Here is a 24999-nt window from a genome sequence, read left to right on the forward strand (position 1 = left end):
CACCATCATCACCACCATCACCACCACCATCACCACCCTCAGCAGCAGCCTCGAGTCACTCGGCGAGTCTCTCACGGACTCTGTGCATCACCACTCACAGAGGGATATTTACCCCCAGCACTGCTGGGTCAAGTCACCTGCTGTGAGTGTGAGCTGCTGTGATGCTGTAGTGGCGATCAGAGCTGTCTTCCGTAGCAGTTTCAACCCGGTTCGACTCCTGGCCATCGCAAGGCCTATACAGGGTAGACATTTATTTATTTATTTACAGCTGAGATGGATTTAGGAGGTCACCTCCGAGTGGTAATTTTGTTTTTATTTTCATCGCAGGATCGAGAGGGGGGCAACGGGTTTGGGAAAGAGGAGGCCTTCAATCCAGCAGTGGATTGAGCCTGAGTGGTAATGGTGGTGATGATGACGACTGTGTCAACAGCAAGCTGCTCAACAGCAACAGCGACAGTGGTATAGTGGTGAGCATAGCTGCCTTCCAAGCAGTTGACCCGGGTTCGATTCCCGGCTGTCGCAGGGGTTATTTATTATTTTAAATTTGTCCGAGTTGAACTCAGATGGAGAGAGAGAGGGGGAGAGAGAGGTCACAGTGGGAGTCGCAGGAGCTGCTGCTGCTACGGGTGGCCTCGTGCAAGGCGGCACAGCAAGTAGGACTCCCCATCCTGCGTCGTCATCAGCAGCCGCGATCAATCCACTGCTGGATGAAGGCCTGGTGACGTCACTTCACGAGTTGAGTTTTTGTCGATTGTACCACACACAGCTGATCTCCTGATTCCAGCTGTTAAAATAAATATAAAAAACAACATCTCAGACTTGCGACAGCCGGGAATCGAACCCGGGTCAACTGCTTGGAAGGCAGCTATGCTCACCACTATCCCACTGTCGCTGTTGCTGTTGAGCAGCTTGCTGTTGACCCACTCCTTATCAACATCATCATCAGCCACATCATTATCATCACCATCATCCATGCTCAATCCACTGCTGGATGAAGGCCTCTGCCATCCCTTTGCCAGGCGAGAGTGCAGCCCCACGAGGTCCCCGACCGCACGGCAGGGGCTGTGGAGGAGCGGACACGAGACGGAGCATCGCCAGACAGTCACGGATGATCATCATCACCATCACCACCATCACCATCACCACCACCATCATCACCATCATCACCACCATCATCACCATCATCACCACCACCATAATCACCACCACCATCATCACCATCACCATCATCACCACCACCATCATCACCATCATCATCATCACGATCATCACCACCACCATAATCACTACCACCACCATCATCATCACCACCACCATCATCATCACCAGCATCATCACCACCACCATAACCACCATCATAATCACCAGCACCGTCACCACCACCATCATCACCACCACCATCATCATCATCACCACCACCATCATCATCATCACCATCACTACCACCATCATTATCACCATCACCATCATCACCACCACCACCATCATCATCACCACCATCACCACCACCATCATTATCACCATCATCATCATCACCATCATCATCACCACCATCATTATCATCATCACCACCACCACCATCACCACCACCATCATTATCACAATCACCACCATCATCACCACCATCACCACCACCATCATCACCACCACCATCACCATCATCGCCATCACCACCACTATCACCACCACCACCATCACCACCCTCAGCAGCAGCAGCCTCGAGTCACTCGGCGAGTCTCTCACGAGCTCTGTGCATCACCACTCACAGAGGGATATTTACCCCCAGCACTGCTGGGTCAAGTCACCTGCTGTGAGTGTGAGCTGCTGTGATGCTGTCGTGGTGAGCAGCAGAGCTGCCTACCGAGTCGTTCACCCGGGTTCGACTCCTGGCCATCGCAAGGTCAATATAGGGTACACACTTTATTATTCATTCATTTATTTTACAGCTGAGATAGGAGGGCAGAACACTTTGGAATTAAAAGCTGCCGTTTCACAATCCTCTGGCGTGTCCCTCGGTGAAGTCATTCGACCCTCAAGACGAGGGCAGAACACTTTGGAATAAAAGAGTTTCAAAACCAATGCCATAGATTATTATTAAAGACAATGCATACATAAGTAATAATATACTATTATACTTATCTACTGACACTGGTCGTGCGACTAGGCCATAAAGATGGCTGCTGTCTCTGCTGTTGGCCAATCGGTTTCCAAAGGCAATGGCACGTGACAATATAGTTAGATTATTATTCTTGGCTCTTTCGGTAAAGTCACGTAGAAGGGAAGCAATAAAATAATAAAAATATAAAACAATACAATTATCACGACGTTTCGACTGCAACACAAGAAGCAATCATCAAATTTTCTTGCTGTGGTTTTCACACCTGATGATGATTGCTTGTGTTGTTTCCCTTCTACGTGACTTTACCGAAAGAACCAAGAATATAAAATAATTATTTTTGTATTCTCTTTACATACTCTTTGGTTCTTTCGGTAAAGTCACGTAGGTAGAACAACAATAATAATGATATTTAATTTTTATCTTATTATTTTTCTACCTTTGTGACTTTTACGAAATAAAAAAAGAATATTATTTCCTCCAGTCACGAAAGTTTCAAAGTCAAGATTGTCAGCCAACTTCATTGAGCTGTTATCAGTTGTGATAGCGAGGGTCGCTCCTGAAAAGAGCTACGACACCTGGTAACAATGAATACATTTAAAAATATAAATATATTTTGGTTCTTTCGGTAAAGTCACGTAGAAGGGAAACAATAAAATAATAAAAATATAAAACAATAAAATTATTGTAAATCAATAAAATTATTATTCTTGGTTCTTTCGGTAAAGTCACCACGTAGAAGGGAAACAATACAATAATAAAAATATAAAACAATAAAATTCTCACGACGTTTCGACTGCAACACAACATAGATGGACTCGTCCATCTGAATAACTGACAAATCTCTCTCCGTGGTGCTAACGTAAAAAAAATGCCACTTTTAAAAAAAATTCTTGCTGTGGTTTTCATACCTGATGGTGATTGCTTGTGTTCCGGTCGAAGCGTCGTGAGAATTTTATTGTTTTATATTTTTATTATCTTATTGTTTCCCTTCTACGTGGTGACTTTACCGAAAGAACCAAGAATATGAATCCCTGCAGTCACGAAAGCTTTAAATAAAAAGTTACATTATTATTAAAGGTAGGCCTCGGCAAGGTAAGATAAAAGGCAAAAACAACGAGCCTACCGTTACCCTACCTTCTACCCTTACCCCATACAAATTACCAGATTACAGGGTAATTACTGGGGTACTACTACACGTGAAAACGGTTTATAACAGGTAAATGCTAGCTAGAGCGCTTTATTCATATAGAATACTCTCAATGATTCCAATTTACACGCTTTCTTTAAACTCTGTCTGTTGTTGATGTTGTATCCTCAAATCTTGTAACTCAATTTAAACCCACTTACCAATGTGGTTTCGACTGCAAACTTGGTATACGTATGTCATACTGATAACAATACTATATTCTATCATTAAAAATTCAATAAAAATATTTTAAACATTATTTTTTATAAACTTAGTTTTTTCGGTAAAGTCACGTTGAAGGGAAACAACAAAATAATAAAATATATAAAACAATAAAAAAATGCTCACGACGTTTCGACCATAACTCAAACGGTCGAAACGTCGTGAGAATTTTTTATTGTTTTATATATATTTTATTATTTTGTTGTTTCCCTTCAACGTGACTTTACCGAAAAAACTAAGAATATGAATTACTGCAGTCACGAAAGCTTTAAATCAAAATTATTTTTTATGTTATATTTCGGCTTGGGTCTAATTATCCACGGTCAACTGATGTTGGCTGTAATTGGCCACGGCCCCCCTTACGTTGTGGCGAGCTTCGGGGCCACTTCCTGGAGTCGTGGAGTTCTGAGAGTACTAGTACATTTCTTAAAAGCGTGTTTTAAAAAAAAGTTTCGTTTAAAATATTACTTATTAAATGGAGGCCACGGACTGCACCACGGAGCTTTTAGCGGTGAACAAGGCACCGTATTTACCGGGTTAATTCTTCCGCGCTATCTTTACCCTACCCTTTACCTTACCGCTTGGGATGTCGACAACTTTACCCTTACGTTGCCGAGGCCTAATAAAAGACAATGCATATATTACCAGAGTGTGTGTTTGTTTGCATGTTCGCCACAAGTACCGCGTGCGGTTAATGCGGTCACTTGATTTCTTGCAAAAGGTTTGTGTTTGGTGTTCGAGCATCTGAACACAACGCCCGTTTTATTATGGCCAGGAGGGGTAAGAAACGATTCATATTTTTTTTTCATACTTTGATAATGGCAAAAAAAGGGTCCCGTTTTGTAATACGCCTTTCTAGTCGTGGCCTAACACACATTAATGTCGAAATGTGAGAATAGGGTTTACCCTTTCTGGCAATAAAACAGGTGGTACTCTTTGGTTCTATTCGGTAAAGTCACGTAGGTAAAAAATAAAACAACAAAAAAATCACGACGTTTCGGCCACAACACAAGCGGCCTTCATCAGGTGAAGGGACCAGGCTGTCTCGAGGACAGCGCTGGGGAATCTTTTTTTCTGCAAAGGGCCATTTGGATATTTGTAACATCATTCGCGGGCCATACAAAATTATCAACTTAAAAATTAGCCGGTCATATTTGGGCAAACATTTCATTGACTCGCCCCTAATGCGATGGCTGGAACAGACCAAATGATTTCGCGGGCCTTGTACGGCCCGCGGGCTGGAAATTCCCCCGCCGCTGTCAGTTAAGATGTTAAAACACCAAACTGAAACCTTTTGCAATGAATCACGTCACTGCATTGACCACATGCGGTGCTTGTGGTGAGCATGCAAACAAAATAAACCACGCTCTGGTTGATGCAGTGACACCACGATTCCTTGCAAACGGTTTCAGTTTGGTGTTTTAACATCTTAACACAATGCCAGAAAGCGTAAACCCTATTCTGATATGTTGATACTGGCAAGGGAGGTCCCATGATGGAGCTGCTCACCCCTGAGCTCTCAATGTCCTGAGAGTGGCGTTGTCTTGATCTGAAGCTTTCGTGACCGCAGGGATCAATACTCTCTGGTTCTTTCGGTAAAGTCACGTCGGTAGAAAAAAATTAACAAGAGAAAACACGACGTTTCGGTCGCTACACAAGCATCCGTATTCAGGTGTCACGTAGATAGAAAAGATTATCAAAAGAAAACACGACGTTTTGGTCGCTACACAAGCATCCGTCTTCAGGTGTCACGTAGATAGAAAAAAGATATCAAAAGAAAACACGACGTTTCGGTCGCTTCACAAGCGTCCGTCTTCAGGTGTCACGTAGATAGAAAAGATTAACAAAAGAAAACACGACGTTTCGGTCGCTACACAGGCGTCCGTCCTTCATTTCGCAACACCTGAAGACGGACGCTTGCGTTGCGACCGAAACGTCGTGTTTTCTTTTGTTATATATTTTTTCTACCTACGTGACTTTACCGAAAGAACCGGAGGGTATGGTGGCAATCGTCTTCGTGCTGTTCACCTTTCGGCGCCGTCCTCTGGTCTAACACCGTTTTGAGACTCGGCTCTAAAGCAGCAGCAGGAGCTGCTGCTGCTGCGGGTGGCCTCGTGCAAGGCGGCACAGCAAGTAGGACTCCCCATCCTGCGTCGTCATCAGCAGCCGCGATCAATCCACTGCTGGATGAAGGCCTGGTGACGTCACTTCACGAGCGGAGTTTTTGTCGATTGTACCACTCACAGCTGATCTCCTGAATCCAGCTGTTAAAATAAATAAAATAAAAAACAACAACTCAGACTTGCGACAGCCGGGAATCGAACCCGGGTCAACTGCTTGGAAGGCAGCTATGCTCACCACTATACCACTGTCGCTGTTGCTGTTGAGCAGCTTGCTGTTGACCCACTCATCATCAACATCATCATCATCAGCCACATCATTATCATCACCATCATCCATGCTCAATCCACTGCTGGATGAAGGCCTCTGCCATCCCTTTGCCAGGCGAGAGTGCAGCCCCACGAGGTCCCCGACCGCACGGCAGGGGCTGTGGAGGAGCGGACACGAGACGGAGCATCGCCAGACAGTCACGGATGATCATCACCACCATCACCACCACCATCATCACCATCATCACCACCATCATCACCATCATCACCACCACCATAATCACCACCACGATCATCACCATCACCATCATCACCACCACCATCATCACCATCATCATCACGATCATCACCACCACCATAATCACTACCACCACCATCATCATCACCACCACCATCATCATCACCAGCATCATCACCACCACCATAACCACCATCATAATCACCAGCACCGTCACCACCACCATCATCACCACCACCATCACCACCACCATCATCATCACCACCACCATCATCATCACCACCATCACTACCACCATCATTATCACCATCACCATCATCACCACCACCACCATCATCATCACCACCATCACCACCACCATCATTATCACCATCATCATCATCATCACCACCATCATTATCATCATCACCACCACCACCATCACCACCACCATCATCATCACAATCACCACCATCATCACCACCATCACCACCACCATCATCACCACCACCATCACCATCATCGCCATCACCACCACTATCACCACCACCACCATCACCACCCTCAGCAGCAGCAGCCTCGAGTCACTCGGCGAGTCTCTCACGAGCTCTGTGCATCACCACTCACAGAGGGATATTTACCCCCAGCACTGCTGGGTCAAGTCACCTGCTGTGAGTGTGAGCTGCTGTGATGCTGTCGTGGTGAGCAGCAGAGCTGCCTACCGAGTCGTTCACCCGGGTTCGACACCTGGCCATCGCAAGGTCAATACAGGGTAGACACTTTATTATTCATTCATTTATTTTACAGCTGAGATAGGAGGGCAGAACACTTTGGAATTAAAAGCTGCCGTTTCACAATCCTCTGGCGTGTCCCTCGGTGAAGTCATTCGACCCTCAAGACGAGGGCAGAACACTTTGGAATAAAAGAGTTTCAAAACCAATGCCATAGATTATTATTAAAGACTGCATACATAAGTAATAATAAACTATTATACTGATCTATTGACACTGGTAGTGCGACTAGGCCATAAAGATGGCTGCTGTCTCTGCTGTTGGCCAATCGGTTTCCAAAGACAACGCCACGTGACATTATAGTTAGATTATTATTCTTGGTTCTTTCGGTAAAGTCACCACGTAGAAAGGAAACAATAAAATAATAAAAATATAAAACAATACAATTATCACGACGTTTCGACTGCAACACAAGAAGCAATCATCAAATTTTCTTGCTGTGGTTTTCACACCTGATGATGATTGCTTGTGTTATTTTCCTTCTACGTGACTTTACCGAAAGAACCAAGAATATAAAATAATTATTTTTGTATTCTCTTTACATACTCTTTGGTTCTTTCGGTAAAGTCACGTAGGTAGAACAACAATAATAATGATATTTAATTTTTATCTTATTATTTTTCTACCTTTGTGACTTTTACGAAATAAAAAAAGAATATTATTTCCTCCAGTCACGAAAGTTTCAAAGTCAAGATGGTCAGCCCACTTCATTGAGCTGTTATAAGTTGTGATAGCGAGGGTCGCTTCTGAAAAGAGCTACCACACCTGGTAACAATGAATACATTTAAAAATATAAATATATTTTGGTTCTTTCGGTAAAGTCACGTAGAAGGGAAACAATAAAATAATAAAAATATAAAACAATAAAATCATGGTAAATCAATAAAATTATTATTCTTGGTTCTTTCGGTAAAGTCACCACGTAGAAGGGAAACAATACAATAATAAAAATATAAAACAATAAAATTCTCACGACGTTTCGACTGCAACACAACATAGGTTGGCTCGTCCATCTGAATAACTGCCAAATCGCTCTCCGTGGTGCTAACGTTAAAAAAACGCCACTTTTTTTAAATGTTTCTTGCTGTGGTTTTCATACCTGATGGTGATTGCTTGTGTTCCGGTCGAAACGTTGTGAGAATTTTATTGTTTTATATTTTTATTATTTTATTGTTTCCCTTCTACGTGGTGACTTTACCGAAAGAACCAAGAATATGAATCCCTGCAGTCACGAAAGCTTTAAATCAAAAGTTACATTATTATTAAAGGTAGGCCTCGGCAAGGTAAGATAAAAGGCAAAAACAACGAGCCTACCGTTACCCTACCTTCTACCCTTACCCCATACAAAGTACCAGATTACAGGGTAATTACTGGGGTACTACTACACGTGAAAAAGGTTTATAACAGGTAAATGCTAGGTAGAGCGCTTTATTCATATAGAATACTCTCAATGATTCCAATTTACACGCTTTCTTTAAACTCTGTCTGTTGTTGATGTTGTATCCTCAAATCTTGTAACTCAATTTAAACCCACTTACCAATGTGGTTTCGACTGCAAACTTGGTATACGTATGTCATACTGATAACAATACTATATTCTATCATTAAAAATAAAATACAAATATTTTTAAACATTATTTTGCATGTGTTTATGTTTCGGCTTGGGTCTAATTATCCACGGTCAACTGACGTTGGCTGTGATTGGCCACGGCCCCCCTTACGTTGTGGCGAGCTTCGGGGCCACTTCCTCGAGTCGTGGAGTTCTGAGATTACTAGTACATTTCTTAAAAGCGTGTTTTAAAAAAAAGTTTCGTTTAAAATATTACTTATTAAATGGAGGCCACGGACTGCACCACGGAGCTTTTAGCGGTAAACAAGGCACCGTATTTACCAGGTAATTCTTCCGCGCTACCTTTACCCTACCCTTTACCTTACCGCTTGGGATGTCAATAATTTACCCTTTATCCTTACGTTGCCGAGGCCTAATAAAAGACAATGCATATATTACCAGAGTGTGTGTTTGTTTGCATGTTCGCCACAAGTACCGCGTGCGGTTAATGCGGTCACTTGATTTCTTGCAAAAGGTTTGTGTTTGGTGTTCGAGCATCTGAACACAACGCCCGTTTTATTATGGCCAGGAGGGGTAAGAAACGATTCATATTTTTTTTTCATACTTTGATAATGGCAAAAAAAAGGGTCCCGTTTTGTAATACGCCTTTCTAGTCGTGGCCTAACACACATTAATGTCGAAATGTGAGAATAGGGTTTACCCTTTCTGGCAATAAAACAGGTGGTACTCTTTGGTTCTATTCGGTAAAGTCACGTAGGTAAAAAATAAAACAACAAAAAAATCACGACGTTTCGGCCACAACACAAGCGGCCTTCATCAGGTGAAGGGACCGTGCTGTCACGAGGACAGCGCTGGGGAATCTTTTTTTCTGCAAAGGGCCATTTGGATATTTGTAACATCATTCGCGGGCCATACAAAATTATCAACTTAAAAATTAGCCGGTCATATTTGGTCAAACATTTCATTGACTCGCCCCTAATGCGATGGCTGGAACAGACCAAATGATTTCGCGGGCCTTGTACGGCCCGCGGGCTGGAAATCACCCCACCGCTGTCAGTTAAGATGTTAAAACACCAAACTGAAACCTTTTGCAATGAATCACGTCACTGCATTGGCCACACGCGGTGCTTGTGGTGAGCATGCAAACAAAATAAACCACGCTCTGGTTGATGCAGTGACACCACGATTCCTTGCAAACGGTTTCAGTTTGGTGTTTTAACATCTTAACACAATGCCAGAAAGCGTAAACCCTATTCTGATATGTTGATACTGGCAAGGGAGGTCCCATGATGGAGCTGCTCACCCCTGAGCTCTCAATGTCCTGAGAGTGGCGTTGTCTTGATCTGAAGCTTTCGTGACCGCAGGAATCAATACTCTCTGGTTCTTTCGCTAAAGTCACGTCGGTAGAAAAAAATTAACAAGAGAAAACACGACGTTTCGGTCGCTACACAAGCATCCGTCTTCAGGTGTCACGTAGATAGAAAAAGATTAACAAAAGAAAACACGACGTTTCGGTCGCTACACAAGCGTCCGTCCTTCATTTCGCAACACCTGAAGACGGACGCTTGCGTTGCGACCGAAACGTCGTGTTTTCTCTTGTTATATTTTTTTTCTACCTACGTGACTTTACCGAAAGAACCGGAGGGTATGGTGGCAATCGTCTTCGTGCTGTTCACCTTTCGGCGCCGTCCTCTGGTCCAACACCGTTTTGAGACTCGGCTCTAAAGAAAGCCGTCTCTGGTGTGGGCCAATCAGTTTCAGAGACAATGCATCTCCATAAATGAACCTGACGCCGGGACCCCCGGGGCCCCCCGAATAAACGGCAGTCAAAAATCGCAATTGACTAATTTATTTCTGGCGACTCCCTCCCACCGCGTGCACAACAAACGCCCCGATCCGCCTGGCGCGGGATCGTTCTGTCGTCACGTCCCGTCCCAGCGCAGCGGCGAGGACGGATGCGCACAGGAGCTGAACAAGCGAATGCGTTCCATGCTCGGGTTATGTGCCGGGGTCATGACGAACCTTATCCATTGCCGTTCAAACTTCCTACACGACTTCAGTCCTTTGTTTGCCACAACGGTTTTGCATAACACAGCGAAATCGCTCCCTTGTCTTCAACAGATTCTCCCCGCGGAGGGAGCTGGTAGTAGGAACGTTGGGTTGCTCGGTCAGTGGCCAGGGTCAACGGCACCACGTGGTGCGTTTCGCACAAATATTGCCGACTGTGAGGGCGGGCACAAGCCGGCGTGAGTAGGTTAAACGTTGAGTTTTATAAGGGCACCACGGGGTGACCAGCCCCTCCCCACCCAGCCCCACCCCCCACCCAGCCCCACCCCTCCCACCCCCCACCCAACCCCTCCCTCCCACGTGGACAGACATCCACAGACATACACAACAATTAATCCCCTGCCTCCTGTGAGAATTAATCCCGGTTGGGCTTCCAGTCCACTACGTTTCCTACCAGTATTATTATTATTTGTGACCTTCCAATGTCTAGCAGCCAGAATCAATCGATGACGATCATATTACCTGCAGAGGGTTAACAGATGAGATGCATTGCACCGTTAATTCCTCCTGTTTGACAATACTTCTCTTGTCCGTATGCATCTGTGCAGATATTTTTTTTTGCTGGTTAAGCCAAAGCCCCCCGCACACCGCTCATATCAGTGCGGATAAGAGGAGCGGCGACGCACTGCTCTGTAGAGTAACATTGATACAAACGCTTGTTACGATGTGAACGGCACATTGAAAACGCGTCCTATTATACTGTGCTGTTGACAAAGTGTGTTCACAGATCCACACCGAGAAACGCGATGACTGACAGAGGGGGTGTGCGCATTTAAAATAGAGAGGCACTGCAGGGTAAGGGGCCGTCCATAAATGACGTCACGCGATTTTGGAGGATTTTTGACTCCACCCCCCCCCTCTCTCTCTTCGTCACACGACGTCACAAACAAAAAGTCAGACCCCCCCACCCCCTAAAATATGACGTCACAAAGCTCTGCCCTCCCACGTGGTGTGAGCGAGTAGCAATAACAAATGAAACACGCTTCAAATCGCTTTAAACTATTGTTTGTCATTGTAGTGCGTGTTTAACGCGGCGCTGCAACTCTGATGTTGTAGGAGAAAACATTTATTTAAAAAAAAGGTCCATTCAATTAAGTAGAACGTGTGTTGTCTATATTTATTTATTTAAAGCTGCGCATTTTTACGTGACGTCACATTTCTCAAACACTCCCCCCCCCTCCTCTAGGTGCGTGACGTCATTTATGGACGTTTCATTATGGCCAGAAAGGGGTCAAACCTCGTCTGACACGTGTTAGTGTACACGGGTTGAACAAACACATCCGCAGACCCCCCCTCCTCCCGCTAGGTGCATTGTTCCCGTTCCGAGAACAATAACACGAATGGGCAACTTCCCCTTCTGCCTCGATGTGAAGATGAAAAATCCCCACCACCGTCCGCCAATAGCCTGAAACAAGTTAAATTGGTGCAAATGTTATCACGGAGAGCCACACTATACCGAGACAGCCGCGACCGCTAAAGACAAAGGTCCCCCGTGTAGCCTCAAGCAGACTGCAGGGGCAAGTGCTGTTAGCGAGTAGCAGCAGCGCCTGTGAACACACAAAGACAAAGGTCCCCCGTGTAGCTTGTAACAGACTCCTGGGGCAAGTGCTGTTAGCGAGTAGCAGCAGCGCCTGTGAACACACAAAGACAAAGATCCCCCGTGTAGCCTCAAGCAGACTGCAGGGGCAAGTGCTGTTAGCGAGTAGCAGCAGTGTCTATGAACACACCAAAGACAAAGGTCCCCCGTGTAGCCTGTAACAGACTCCTGGGGCAAGTGCTGTTAGCGAGTAGCAGCAGCGCCTATGAACACACAAGACAAAGGTCCCCCGTGTAGCCTGTAACAGACTGTAGGGGCAAGTGCTGTTAGCGAGCAGCAGCACCTATGAAGGCCGTAACGTCACACCAGGGGGTGAGTGGCCAGCACCACGCGGTCCACGCCCGGCCGCCTTTGCCTCCCCGGTGGCGATATTTACTACACACTGCCACACCAGGTACTCATTTGAAGCTGAGTCGACCTAGGGGAGGCCCAGGACCGGTTCAGATAATCGTCACCGGCGTTGGCCGTGAGCGGGAATTGAACTCGGGTCGCCGGGTTTGTAGCGTAGCGCGCTACCCACTGCACCACCCGCTACAATACCGCAACCGCTCCCCTCCCCACTCCACCCCATCAAAGCGTGGAAATCTCTCGCGTGCAGGATTTCGTCAGCGTTGAGAAGAAGCCACAACAATGACATGGCTTGCATCGCCACGGTCATCATCATCGGCAGCAGCGGCGGTGTTAACTACCTCGCCCGGTGTGCAGGAGGTCGTGGGTTCGATCCCGACCCTGACGATGCCTGCAGCTGCTGTAGATTTGGAGTCTGCGTCTCTCATCATCATCATCACGGTGGCTAGGAGATGTTAACTACCTCGCCTGGTGTGCAGGAGGTCGTGGGTTCGATCCCGACCCTGACGATGCCTGCAGCTGTATATCATCATCATCACCACGTGGAAATGTATAGCAGCAGCCAAATGACTCTAAAAGACGCGATGTTGATTATGAATGTGGAGGGAAAAAACAGAGGACTCGGGAGGCAAATCTACGCAACCCACGGGGAGAGAGAGAGACGCAAACTCCAAATCTACAGCAGCAGCAGGCATCGTCAGGGTCGGGATCAAACCCACGACCTCCTGCACACCAGGCGAGGTAGTTAACATCTCATAGCCACCGTGATGATGATGATGATTAGAGAGACACAAAATCCAAATATATAGCAGCAGGCATCATCAGGGTCGGGATCGAACACACGACCTCCTGCACACCAGGCGAGGTAGTTAACATCTCATAGCAACCGTGATGATGATGATGAGAGAGAGAGACGCAGACTCCAAATCTACAGCAGCAGGTATCGTCAGTCGGGATCGAACCCACGACCTCCTGCACACCAGGCGAGGTAGTTAACATCTCATAGCCACCGTGGCGCTCAACTTGCCCCAATGGTCTGTCGAGGCTATACGGGGGGGGATATTTTTTCTTTGGTGTCAAGCTGCCAGCGGGCGAGAGATTTGACCAATTCTTGGTAAGGGAGAGGAGGTGGGTTGGAGGGGAGGGGGGGGATTCCCGTGGGGGGGGGGGGGGGACAGCGTGGGGACAGCGCGTGGGTGTGGAGAGCGCGAGCCGTGAGATGTGATGGGGAAGTGACGGATTTAGAAACTGAATCTCTGCAAATAAAGTCTGTGTGTGTGTGTCTGTGTGTGTCTGTGTGTGTGTTTGGGTGTGTGTGTCTGTGTGTGTGTGTCTGTGTGTGTGTGTCTGTGTGTGTGTCTGTGTGTGTGTCTGTGTCGGTGTGTGTCTGTGTGTGTGTGTCTGTGTGTGTGTCTGGGTGTGTGTCTGTGTGTGTGTCTGTGAGTGTGTATCTGTGTGTGTCTGGGTGTGTGTCTGGGTGTGTGTCTGTGTGTGTGTCTGTGTGTGTGTCTGTGTGTCATCGGTGAGCTCCTCCGGCAGGCAAGGCTGCGATGGCTGGGTCATGTAGCCCGCATGCCCAGCCACCGCATGCCGAAACAGCTTTCGATCGGCCGGATCGAGGGGGCTAAACGGGCTTTCGGCACGGGCTAGCGAAGAGATGGAGTGATGTGGTACAGGAGGACGTGGAGCTGAATGAACTTGCCGATGACTGGTACCAGCGGTGTCAAGATCGGCCTCTGTGGAGGAGGCTCGTGAAGGACGCAATTGGGCAGTTGGAGGCAGTCGCCCTCCAACAACAACGGAGGGCGGAGGAGCGACGCTCAGAACAACGAGCGGAGCGCCGGGTGGCTAAAGCACAGCAGTTTGGCACAGTAGGGGGCACAGGTGGTGCATCAGCCAGTCATCTCAGTCATCTTAGTCAGTCGACCCGTGGCACTTGGGTCTGCCCCGTGACCTCCTGCCCACGGGCGTTCGACACTTCACGTGGCCTCAAGGTGCACATGGCCTGGCACAAGCGTCGTGGTGACGTCACCGCCACTTAGTGGCGAATGGCGGTTGTTGTTGTCTGTGTGTGTCTGGGTGTGTGTGTCTGTGTGTGTCTGGGTGTGTGTGTCTGTGTGTGTGTCTGTGTGCGTGTCTGTGTGTGTGTGTGTCTGGGTGTATGTGTGTGTATCTGGGTGTGTGTCTGGGTGTGTATGTGTCTGTGTGTGTGTCTGGGTGTGTATGTGTCTGTGTGTGTGTCTGACAGAGTTGCCCGTCCGGCACCTCCTAGCGGTGCCGGACGGGCAACTCTGTCGTGGACAGTGCTGTGGGGAGAGGGTCAATTCCGATTGGCTCCTCCCCTCATGGCGTCTGTGTCCACCACAGGGGCTAAACGGGGGCTCTGGACGGGTGCGAGGGGCTGGTAACCCCTCCACCTTAAAAAAATTACCACTAAACCACGTCTAAAATATCTAACTAATATGCTTGTGCCGGAGGCCCCGGGGGGCCAGGCGTCTATGACATCTCCTGGCCAAACCCCAATTGGCGGAGCCAGGAGATTGAATCTCTACCCTCGGGGCTCCTCCAGAAACAACGAAAAGCCACTTCGTGTGGCCACGTGGAATGTTCGAGCGCTCGCTGCGGAGGAGAGGCTGCCACTCCTCTGTCGGGAACTGGACCGGTACCGCCTGGATCTCTGTGGCATTCAGGAGGTCCAGTGGACTGGTTCTGGCTCCTGCCCACCATGAGGGGTCGACAGTTCTCTACTCGGGGCAGCAGACTGCCAAACAACAGGGTGTGGCTCTTCTTTTGAACATAAGAATGAAGGGGGCGTGGGAGCGTGGCAGTGAGGTGTGGGAAGCTGTAAGACCCAGGCTACTTTAGGCTCGCCTTCCCATCAATCGGAGGCGAGGAGTGGTGGTAGTGGTTACTTATGCCCCCACCGAAGACGAACATCCGTGGAGGGATGCAGGCAAAGCTGATGAGTCAGATGCCTTCTATGACCTCCTGTCACAGGTGCTGGCTAAAGTGGCCCCTCGGGATAGAGTCATCTTGTTGGGTGACTTCAATGCCCGAGTTGGTCATGATGCTAACACCTGGACTGGAGTGATTGGAGGGCATGGGGCAGATCAGCTCAATAACAACGGTAGGAGGCTGCTAGATTTTTGTGCAGCCCATGGGCTTGTAATCACCAACACACTGTTGCGGCATCGGCGCATCCACACAACATCATGGATGCATGCCGGGTCCAAGCAAGAACATCTGCTGGACTACATAGTGACGGACCAGCGGATGCGAGCCCATGTCCTTAACACCAGGACCTACCGTGGAGCTGATCTGCCCTCTGACCATCGACTTGTCATCTGTAAGATGCGCCTGTCATTCTTCCACTCCGGTGGTGGGTGTACACCCAGGGCCCCATTCCAACCTAAAGTGGCCTGGTCTCAGTTACCTGATGAAAGTTGTAAGCGAGAATTTCATCATCGCCTGCGGCTGGGGTTGGCATCGTCCCCCACTCCTCCTGATGTCGAGGGTAAATGGGCGAGGTTTAGGACTGTCACTCATGCAGCTGCAATGGATGCTTTGGGTACGCGGTCCAGACCTCCCCAGAGACCCTGGCTGACAGAGGAGGTGTTCAGGATGGTTGAAAAAAAGCGACAGGCCCACTGTCATCGGCTACAGAATCCCACGTCAGAGAATGAGGAGGCTTACCATAGCCTTCACTCGAAGGTTCGGAGAGCCGTGAGGCGCTGCAAGGATGGGTGGTGGTCGCGGGTTTCTGAGGAGATGGAGTCTGCCTCAGTGGCCCGCGATCATACATCTCTATTTAACTCCATCAAAAAAGTAACCTGCAGCGCCACACCTATTTCCATCATTAGGGGAAAAAACGGTGATCCAATCTCCGACCCCCAGGAACAGGTTTGCAGATTTGCTGAGCATTTCTGTGAGGTCCTGGGGGAGGGAAAATCCCTTAGCCAGAAAACATCTAGGCACAAAGTGAGGATGACCCTGCTGAGGCTGCGGTGCCTCAAATATTGGAAGAAGTCACCCCCTGTGAGTGGCTGGCTGAAGTGCCATCTGTTGTGGAAGTACTGAAGGCAATCCGGAATCTGAGACCAGGAAAGGCACCGGGGAAAGATGATCTCCCAAGCGAAATGCTGAGGGAGGGTGGCGTTTGTGCACAGACTGCCCTATATGACATCATAACAACAGTCTGGACCGCTTGCCGGGTTCCGCAGGATTGGAAGGATGCCCTGGTGGTCCCCCTCTTTAAGAAGGGGGACCGCACAGACTGTAACAACTAAAGAGGCATCTCACTCCTCAGTGTGCCAGGAAAGGTCCTGGCAAGGATTATTCAACATCGCCTTGCCAGGCACGCTGAGGAGAGGCTTGCGGTGCTGGCCACCCACCCCCTCGTGTACCGTTCCGGCCTTCATAGGTGTTCGCTAACAGCACTTGCCCCTACAGTCTGTTAAGGCTATATGAGGGCTCTTTGTCTTTGTATGTGTTAAGCACAGAGATTTGGTACAGTAGGGGGGGCAAAGGTGGTGGTGCATCGGCCACTCATCTCAGTCAGTCGACCCTTGGCACCTGCTGGGTCTGCCCCGTGACACTTCACGTGGCCTCAACGTGCACCTAGCCTGGCACAAGCGTCGTGGTGACGTCACCGCCACTTAGTGGCGAATGGCGGTTGTTGTTGTCTGCGTGTGTGTGCATCTCCCTGTTTACCCAGGGAAACCCTTAGAGTCTCTTGCTTCTTATTCTACCGATGCTGCTGCTGCTGCAATTGAGTGATTTGCAGCGGGGTTTTTGATCAGCAATGGGATGCTGTTTTTGGCCGACACCGGCTACACTGTGGGCTTTGTTTTAACTGTGAGAGGACACCGGGAAACACAGAGGAAACCCCATGCAGAATAGGGGGAGGTCATACAGACTCAAATCACTCACTCTGTAGAACAGGGGGAGATCATACAAACTCCACTCACTCTGTAGAACAGGGGGAGATCATACAGACTCAAGTCACTCACTCTGTAGAACAGGGGGCGATCACACAAACTCCACTCACTCTGTATGACAGGGGGCGATCACACAAACTCCACTCACTCTGTAGAACAGGGGGAGATCACACAAACTCCACTCACTCTGTAGAACAGGGGGCGATCACACAAACTCCACTCACTCTGTATGACAGGGGGCGATCACACAAACTCCACTCACTCTGTAGAACAGGGGGCGATCACACAAACTCCACTCACTCAGTCTGTAGAACAGGGGGCGATCATACAAACTCCACTCACTCTGTAGAACAGGGGGAGATCACACAAACTTCACTCACTCACTCTGTAGAACAGGGGGAGATCATAGAAACTCCACTCACTCACTCTGTAAAACAGGGGAAGATCCTACAAACTCCACTCCCTCTCACTCTGCAGAACAGGGGGCGATCACACAAACTCCACTCACTCACTCTGTAGGACAGAAGGAGATCATAGAAACTCCACTCACTCACTCTGTAGAACAGGGTTCGATCACACAAACTCCACTCACTCTGTAGAACAGGGGGCGATCACACAAACTCCACTCACTCTGTAGAACAGGGGGAGATCACACAAACTTCACTCACTCACTCTGTAGAACAGGGGGCGATCACACAAACGCCACTCACTCTCACTCACTCAGTCTCATGGCAGAACAACAGCCGCCGACTGTAAACTCGCGACTAGCGAGGACATCCTGTGCGACGCTGCACCACCACACCAGGCGCTCGCTCACAGGCAAACAGCGCGCGCACCGTCCCCACATTCCCCGGCACGCGGTGCAAGCTGCTTTGTACCGAGACATCTGCGTGGCCGGGCGTGCCAAACGCCGGCTCTTCTGGCTTACGCCCCGCGCGGGAATTGAGGCGCGCTCACTCTGAAAAGCGCGTTCGTGTCAACAAGTGAACCATCAACGACGTTTAGCAGAAACGCTCGCGGCATTTCCTGTAGGACACAAAGACAAAGCCCCCCCCCCCCAACCCTCCCTGGGGGAAGCCTTCAATGGGGATGTTGGGGCAAGTGCCGGTAAGTGAGCCGGAGTTCATCATCATCGTCGTCGTGTGGAAATCTACAGCAGCAGGCGTCGTCAGGGTCAGGATCAAACCCACGACCTCCTGTATACCAGGCGAGGTAGTCAACATCTCCTAGCCACCGTGATGATGATGATGAGAGAGAGACGCAGACTCCAAATATACAGCAGCAGGCGTCGTCAGGGTCGGGATCGAACCCACGACCTCCTGTATACCAGGCGAGGTAGTCAACATCTCCTAGCCACCGTGATGATGATGATGAGAGAGAGACGCAGACTCCAAATATACAGCAGCAGGCGTCGTCAGGGTCGGGATCAAACCCACGACCTCCTGTATACCAGGCGAGGTAGTCAACATCTCCTAGCCACCGTGATGATGATGATGATGAGAGAGAGACGCAGACTCCAAATATACAGCAGCAGGCGTCGTCAGGGTCGGGATCGAACCCACGACCTCCTGCACACCAGGCGAGGTAGTCAACATCTCCTAGCCACCGTGATGATGATGATGAGAGAGAGACGCAGACTCCAAATCTACAGCAGCAGCAGACATCGTCAGGGTCGGGATCGAACCCCGGTGTAGCCTGTGACAGACTGTTGGGGCAAGTGCTGTTAGCGAGTAGCAGCAGTTTCTATGAACACACAAAGACAAAGGTCCCCCGTGTAGCCTGTGACAGACTTTTGGGGCAAGTGCTGCTAGTAGCGAGTAGCACCAGCGCCTATGAACACAAAGACAAAGGTCCCCCGTGTAGCCTGTAACAGGCTGTAGGGGCAAGTGCTGTAAGCGAGTAGCAGCAGCTTCTATGAACACACAAAGACAAAGATCCCCCGTGTAGCCTGTGACAGGCTGTAGGGGCAAGTGCTGTTAGTAGCGAGTAGCAGCATCGCCTATGAACACACAAAGACAAAGATCCCCCGTGTAGCCTGTGACAGGCTGTAGGGGCAAGTGCTGTTAGTAGCGAGTAGCAGCAGCGCCTATGAACACACAAAGACAAAGGTCCCCCGTGTAGCCTGTAACAGACTGTCGGGGCAAGTGCTGTTTGCGAGCGCCTATGAAGGCTACCGGCGCTGTGGCACACGAGGGGGTGGGTGGCCAGCAGCACCACCACGCCCCGTCCGCCTTTGTCTCCCCCAGTGGGGACGTTTACTAGACACCGCACCAGGCACCACTCATTAATATTTTTTTTTTCTCCAAGGCTGAGTCGACCTAGGGGAGAGGCCCTGGAGCGGTTCCGATACAATCGTCACTCATCGCTGCCGGTGGCCGCGATCGGGAATCGAACTCGGGTTTCTGACGGGTTCCCCGCAGCGCTGCGCTAACCGCTGCGCCACCACTCCCCACCCCCCTCTCCTCCCCCCTCCTCCCCCCTCCTCCTCCTCCTCCCCCTCCCTGCCACCCCCACACCCAAAAGTCGCCGCTTTCACGCGAATTTCATTTTTCTTCCGTTTCCCGGGAAGGAAGCCACAGATACACACGGGAGGGGACTTTCTGTTGAGACCCCGGGTGTGCTGGGAAACCAAACGAGCCGCCTCCTCCTCGTCCCCCTCCTCCTCCTCCTCCACCTCCTCTCGCGCCGCTGTTGAGACTCGATGGGGATCGGTGGAGGGGGAGGGAGGGGAGGGGGGCAGAGGATGTCACGGCGAGAGGGACCTATAAAGCGAGGGGCAATCTCCCACCAGAACCCCACTTGTGGCTCGAGTCACTCTCTACAAGTCTCTCTCCATCTCTCCAAGTCTCTCCATCTCTCTCTCTCTACAAGTCTCTCCATCTCTCTCTCCAAGTCTCTCCATCTCTCTCTCTCTACAAGTATCTCCATCTCTCTCTCTTTCTCCATCTCTCTCTCTCCATCTCTCTCTCTACAAGTCTCTCCATCTCTCTCTCTCTGCTCCTCTCTCCATCTCTCTCTACAAGTCTCTCCATCTCTCTCTCTCTCCAAGTCTCTCCATCTCTCTCTTTCTCCATCTCTCTCTCCAAGTCTCTCCATCTCTCTCTCTGCTCCTCTCTCTCTCTCTCTCCATCTCTCTCTCTACAAGTCTCTCCATCTATCTCTCCATCTCTCTCTCTCTCTCTCCAAGTCTCTCCATCTCTCTCTGCTCCTCTCTCTCTCTCTCCATCTCTCTCTCCAAGTCTCTCCATCTCTCTCTCTCCATCTCTCTCGCTCCATCTTTCTCTCCAAGTCTCTCCATCTCTCTCCAAGTCTCTCCATCTATCTCTCCATCTCTCTCTCTCTCTCCAAGTCTCTCCATCTCTCTCTCTGCTCCTCTCTCTCTCTCCATCTCTCTCTCTCCAAGCCTCTCCATCTCTCTCTCTCCATCTCTCTCGCTCCATCTTTCTCTCCAAGTCTCTCCATCTCTCTCCAAGTCTCTCCATCTCTCTCTCTCCAAGTCTCTCCATCTCTCTCTCTCTCTCCATCTCTCTCGCTCCATCTCTCTCCAGCCCTGCGACTTCTCCTTCCCAAGACGACGATGAACGTGAAGGCGACTCTCCTGCTCGCACTGCTGTGCCTGGCTCTGTTCCACGAGACGTGCGGTAAGTGCACACACGGGGGAGCTCTGTAAACTAAAACTAAACTAGTTTAACACGTTGGAGGCTTTCGCGACCAATATTATTCATAATAAAGGTTTTTGGGTTAGATCGCGTTTATTTATAAATGTGTCGTAACCCTCCACCACCCGACACGGCCAATCAGCAAAAAAAGTGTCACGTTGACAAAAGACAAAAATAGTTCACTACTTTAGCCCACCGGTGTGTTGAAGAGTGAATCCACAACGTTTACAGTTTGAGTACGACGTTTCGCTGGTAAATACATCCAGCATCATCGGGCAATTCACCAGAATTGTAAAGCCCTCGCTTGCTCCCGGTTTTATATAGAGCAGCAGGGTGACGTCATCACTTAACTCATATCAGGTGCAGAGATTAGAGGCGGAGGGGGGTATTGTAATTATATAATCGATTAGTAATCAGTCATTGGTTATGATTAGTAATGAGTTGTAGATTAGTAATTCTTTAATCAAAATGTAATGTGTATTATTTAATAATACGCTTCCAGGCCGCACTAAGCCTGTAGCTGTCAGAGCGATTAAAGTTATTCTTGTTCCTCTCAATTTCAATAGCAAAGACTAATTAGAGAGACACGTGACCACGGGGAGAGAGAGACACGTGACCACGGGGAGAGAGAGACACGTGACCACGGGGAGAGAGAGACGTGACCACGGGGAGAAAAATCTCAGTGACCACGGGAAGAGAGAGACACGTGACCACGGGGATAGACAGACACGTGACCACGGGGATAGACAGACACGTGACCACGGGGAGAGACAGACACGTGACCACGGGAAGAAAAATCTCCGTGACCACGGGGAGAGAGAGACACGTGACCACGGGGAGAGAGAGACACGTGACCACGGGGAGAGACAGACACGTGACCGCGGGGAGAGAGAGACACGTGACCACGGGGAGAGAGAGACACGTGACCACGGGGAGAAAAATCTCAGTGACCACGGGAAGAGAGAGAAACGTGACCACGGGGAGAGACAGACACGTGACCACGGGGAGAGACAGACACGTGACCACGGGGAGAGAGAGACACGTGACCACGGGGAGAGAGAGACACGTGACCACGGGGAGAAAAATCTCAGTGACCACGGGAAGAGAGAGACACGTGACCACGGGGAGAGACAGACACGTGACCACGGGTAGATAAAGACACGTGACCACGGGGAGAGAGAGAGAGAGACGCAGACTCCAAATCTACAGCAGCAGCAGGCGTCAGTGTCGGGGTCGAACCCACGACCTCCTGTATACCAGGCGAGGTAGTTAACATCTCCTGTGCCACGACCACCTGCACACCAGGCGAGGTAGTTAACATCTCCTGTGCCACGACCACCTGCACACCAGGCGAGGTAGTTAACATCTCCTGTGCCACGACCACCTGCACACCAGGCGAGGTAGTTAACATCTCACAGCCACTGTCCACACAAATGATAGCCGCCCAACGAAGTGGCTTTATCGCCATCGTCATCATCGCCGTCACGTGGACGTTGACAGCCAGCGAAACAATCCTCGTGTTCCCACATCAATCTCAATGCGCGTCTCTGAACGTGTGGGGGAGGGTGAATGGAAACCGGACGAAGCGCAGGCGAGTGGGCAAGGGAAAGCCCGAAGCAGCCTGCTGGAGCTGTGACGAGGGCTCGGCGCTGCTCGCAGTTGCCCGAGATCTGCGGTCCTCCGCGTGTATAAAATCCTCTGGAGCAGTGGTGCTTAAATTTCGACTTAAAGCTTTCGTGACTGCAAGGTATTCATCTTCTTTGGTCCTTTCGGTAAAGTCACGTAGAATGAGAATAAAATAATAAATTGATAAAATAAAATAGCGCGATAATATTCTCACGATGTTTCGGCCACAACACAAGCGGCCTTCATCAGGTGAAGGGACGAGACTGTCTGCTAGGACAGCGCTGGAGTGAAAGAGCCACGTTCAGATCGCGACCTTTAAGCTGTGTGAGAGGAAACAAAGCGCCTTGACAAAGGAATTAGCATAGAATTTAGCATAGAAATGGCTGAGTGATTAGCTTGTGACTGGTCACAGAAATGGCTATGTTAAAGTCAGAGCATACACATTCACAGAGGCACCCCTTGATAAAGGAATTAGCATGTAATTTAGCATTCAAATAGCTAAGTTAAAGCATACACATCCGCAGAGGCACCCCTTGACAAAGGAATTAGCATAGAATTTAGCATTGAAATAGCTGAGTGATTAGCTTGTAACTGGTCACAGAAATAGCTACGTTGAAGTCAGAGCATACACATTCACAGAGGCACCTAGTACAAATCAAACAGGAGAATTTAGCATTGAAATAACTAGGCGAATTTAGCATTGGAATAACTGAGTGATTAGCTTGTGACTGGTCACAGAAATGGCTATGTTGAAGTCGAGGCCTACACATCTGAGCTGCTTAGCCTTGGCCGCAGTGTTCGCAAAGCAATGCTAACAGACACGTGGGAGGGGAGTTGATGAGACGACGGAGGGTTGTTAGCGACGTCGCCCCGTGCTTTATTTGTGATGTCGACGGTTTTACAAATCTGGCCGTGTCTCTCACCCCCAGGTGGGTGCGTGATGCACCCCAGGTTAAGAAGAACCACCGTCTCTGTACACACATATATATATGAGGAAGCCACTTTTCAATCTCGATTGAAAACGCATTTATTTAGAGCTGCTTGTTGTTGTTGTTGTGTTTAGTTGGTTGTCCTTCCCCTGCACCTCCGATTAGTCTGGTTGGCTACGTACGGTGCGAATGAAGTTTAATATCCATACATACTACTCAACTATACACTACATTATACACTACACTATACACTACACTATACACTACACTATACACTAGTGCTGTACTAGTACACTACACTATACACTACACTATACACTACACTATACACTAGTGCTCTTCTAGTACACTACACTATACATTACACTATACACTACACTATACACTACACTATATACTACACACTACACTATACACTACACGATACACTACTTTACACTATACACTACACTATGTACTACACACTACACTATACACTACTATACACTACACTAGACACTACACTACACTATACACTACTATACACTACACTATATACTACACTATACACTACACTACACACTACACTATGCACTACACTATACACTACACTATATACTACACACTATACACTACACTATACACTACACTATACACTACTATACACTACATTACTATACACTACACTACTATTCACTACACTATACACTACACTATACACTACACTATATACTACACTATACACTACACTACTATGCACTACAATATACACTACACTACTATGCACTACACTACAATACACTACACTACACCACGATACTCAAGTCCAACATACACACTACACTATACACTACACTACACCACGATACTCAAGTCCAACATACACACTACACTATACACTACACTACTATGCACTACACTATACATTACACTACTATACACTACACTATACACTACACCACGATACTCAAGTCCAACATGCACACTACACTATACACTACACTACACCACGATACTCAAGTGTAACATGCACACTACACTATACACTACACTACACCACGATACTCAAGTGCAACATGCACACTACACTATACACTACACTACACCACGATACTCAAGTCCAACATGCACACTACACTATACACTACACTACACCACGATACTCAAGTCCAACATACACACTACACTATACACTACACTACTATGCACTACACTACTATACACTACACTATACACTACACCACGATGCTCAAGTCCAACATACACACTACACTATACACTACACTACTATGCACTACACTACTATACACTACACTTAACACTACACCACGATGCTCAAGTCCAACATACACACTACACAAT

General features: G+C 48.6%; 1 protein-coding gene and 3 non-coding genes across 4 annotated transcripts in view; 2 read left to right on the top strand and 2 right to left on the bottom strand.

Annotated features, from left to right (window-relative positions):
- Positions 1-24999, top strand: part of LOC116956546 (uncharacterized) — a 33735-nt gene that overhangs the window by 2008 nt on the left and 6728 nt on the right. The window contains exon 3 of the mRNA XM_076054550.1: positions 20053-21085. Within this exon, the coding sequence (XP_075910665.1) occupies positions 20053-21085 (1033 nt within the window). The remainder of the gene's footprint in view (positions 1-20052; positions 21086-24999) is intronic.
- TRNAG-UCC (transfer RNA glycine (anticodon UCC)) lies at positions 451-522 on the top strand. The gene has a single exon. It is a non-coding gene; the product is annotated as a tRNA-Gly (tRNA).
- Positions 821-892, bottom strand: TRNAG-UCC (transfer RNA glycine (anticodon UCC)). The gene has a single exon. It is a non-coding gene; the product is annotated as a tRNA-Gly (tRNA).
- On the bottom strand, positions 5831-5902 carry TRNAG-UCC (transfer RNA glycine (anticodon UCC)). Its single transcript has one exon. It is a non-coding gene; the product is annotated as a tRNA-Gly (tRNA).

The sequence above is a fragment of the Petromyzon marinus genome, chromosome 66 (assembly GCF_048934315.1).
Source record: "Petromyzon marinus isolate PM22_M1 ecotype Great Lakes invasive population chromosome 66, UKy_Petmar_22M1.pri1.0, whole genome shotgun sequence".
NCBI lineage: Eukaryota > Metazoa > Chordata > Hyperoartia > Petromyzontiformes > Petromyzontidae > Petromyzon > Petromyzon marinus.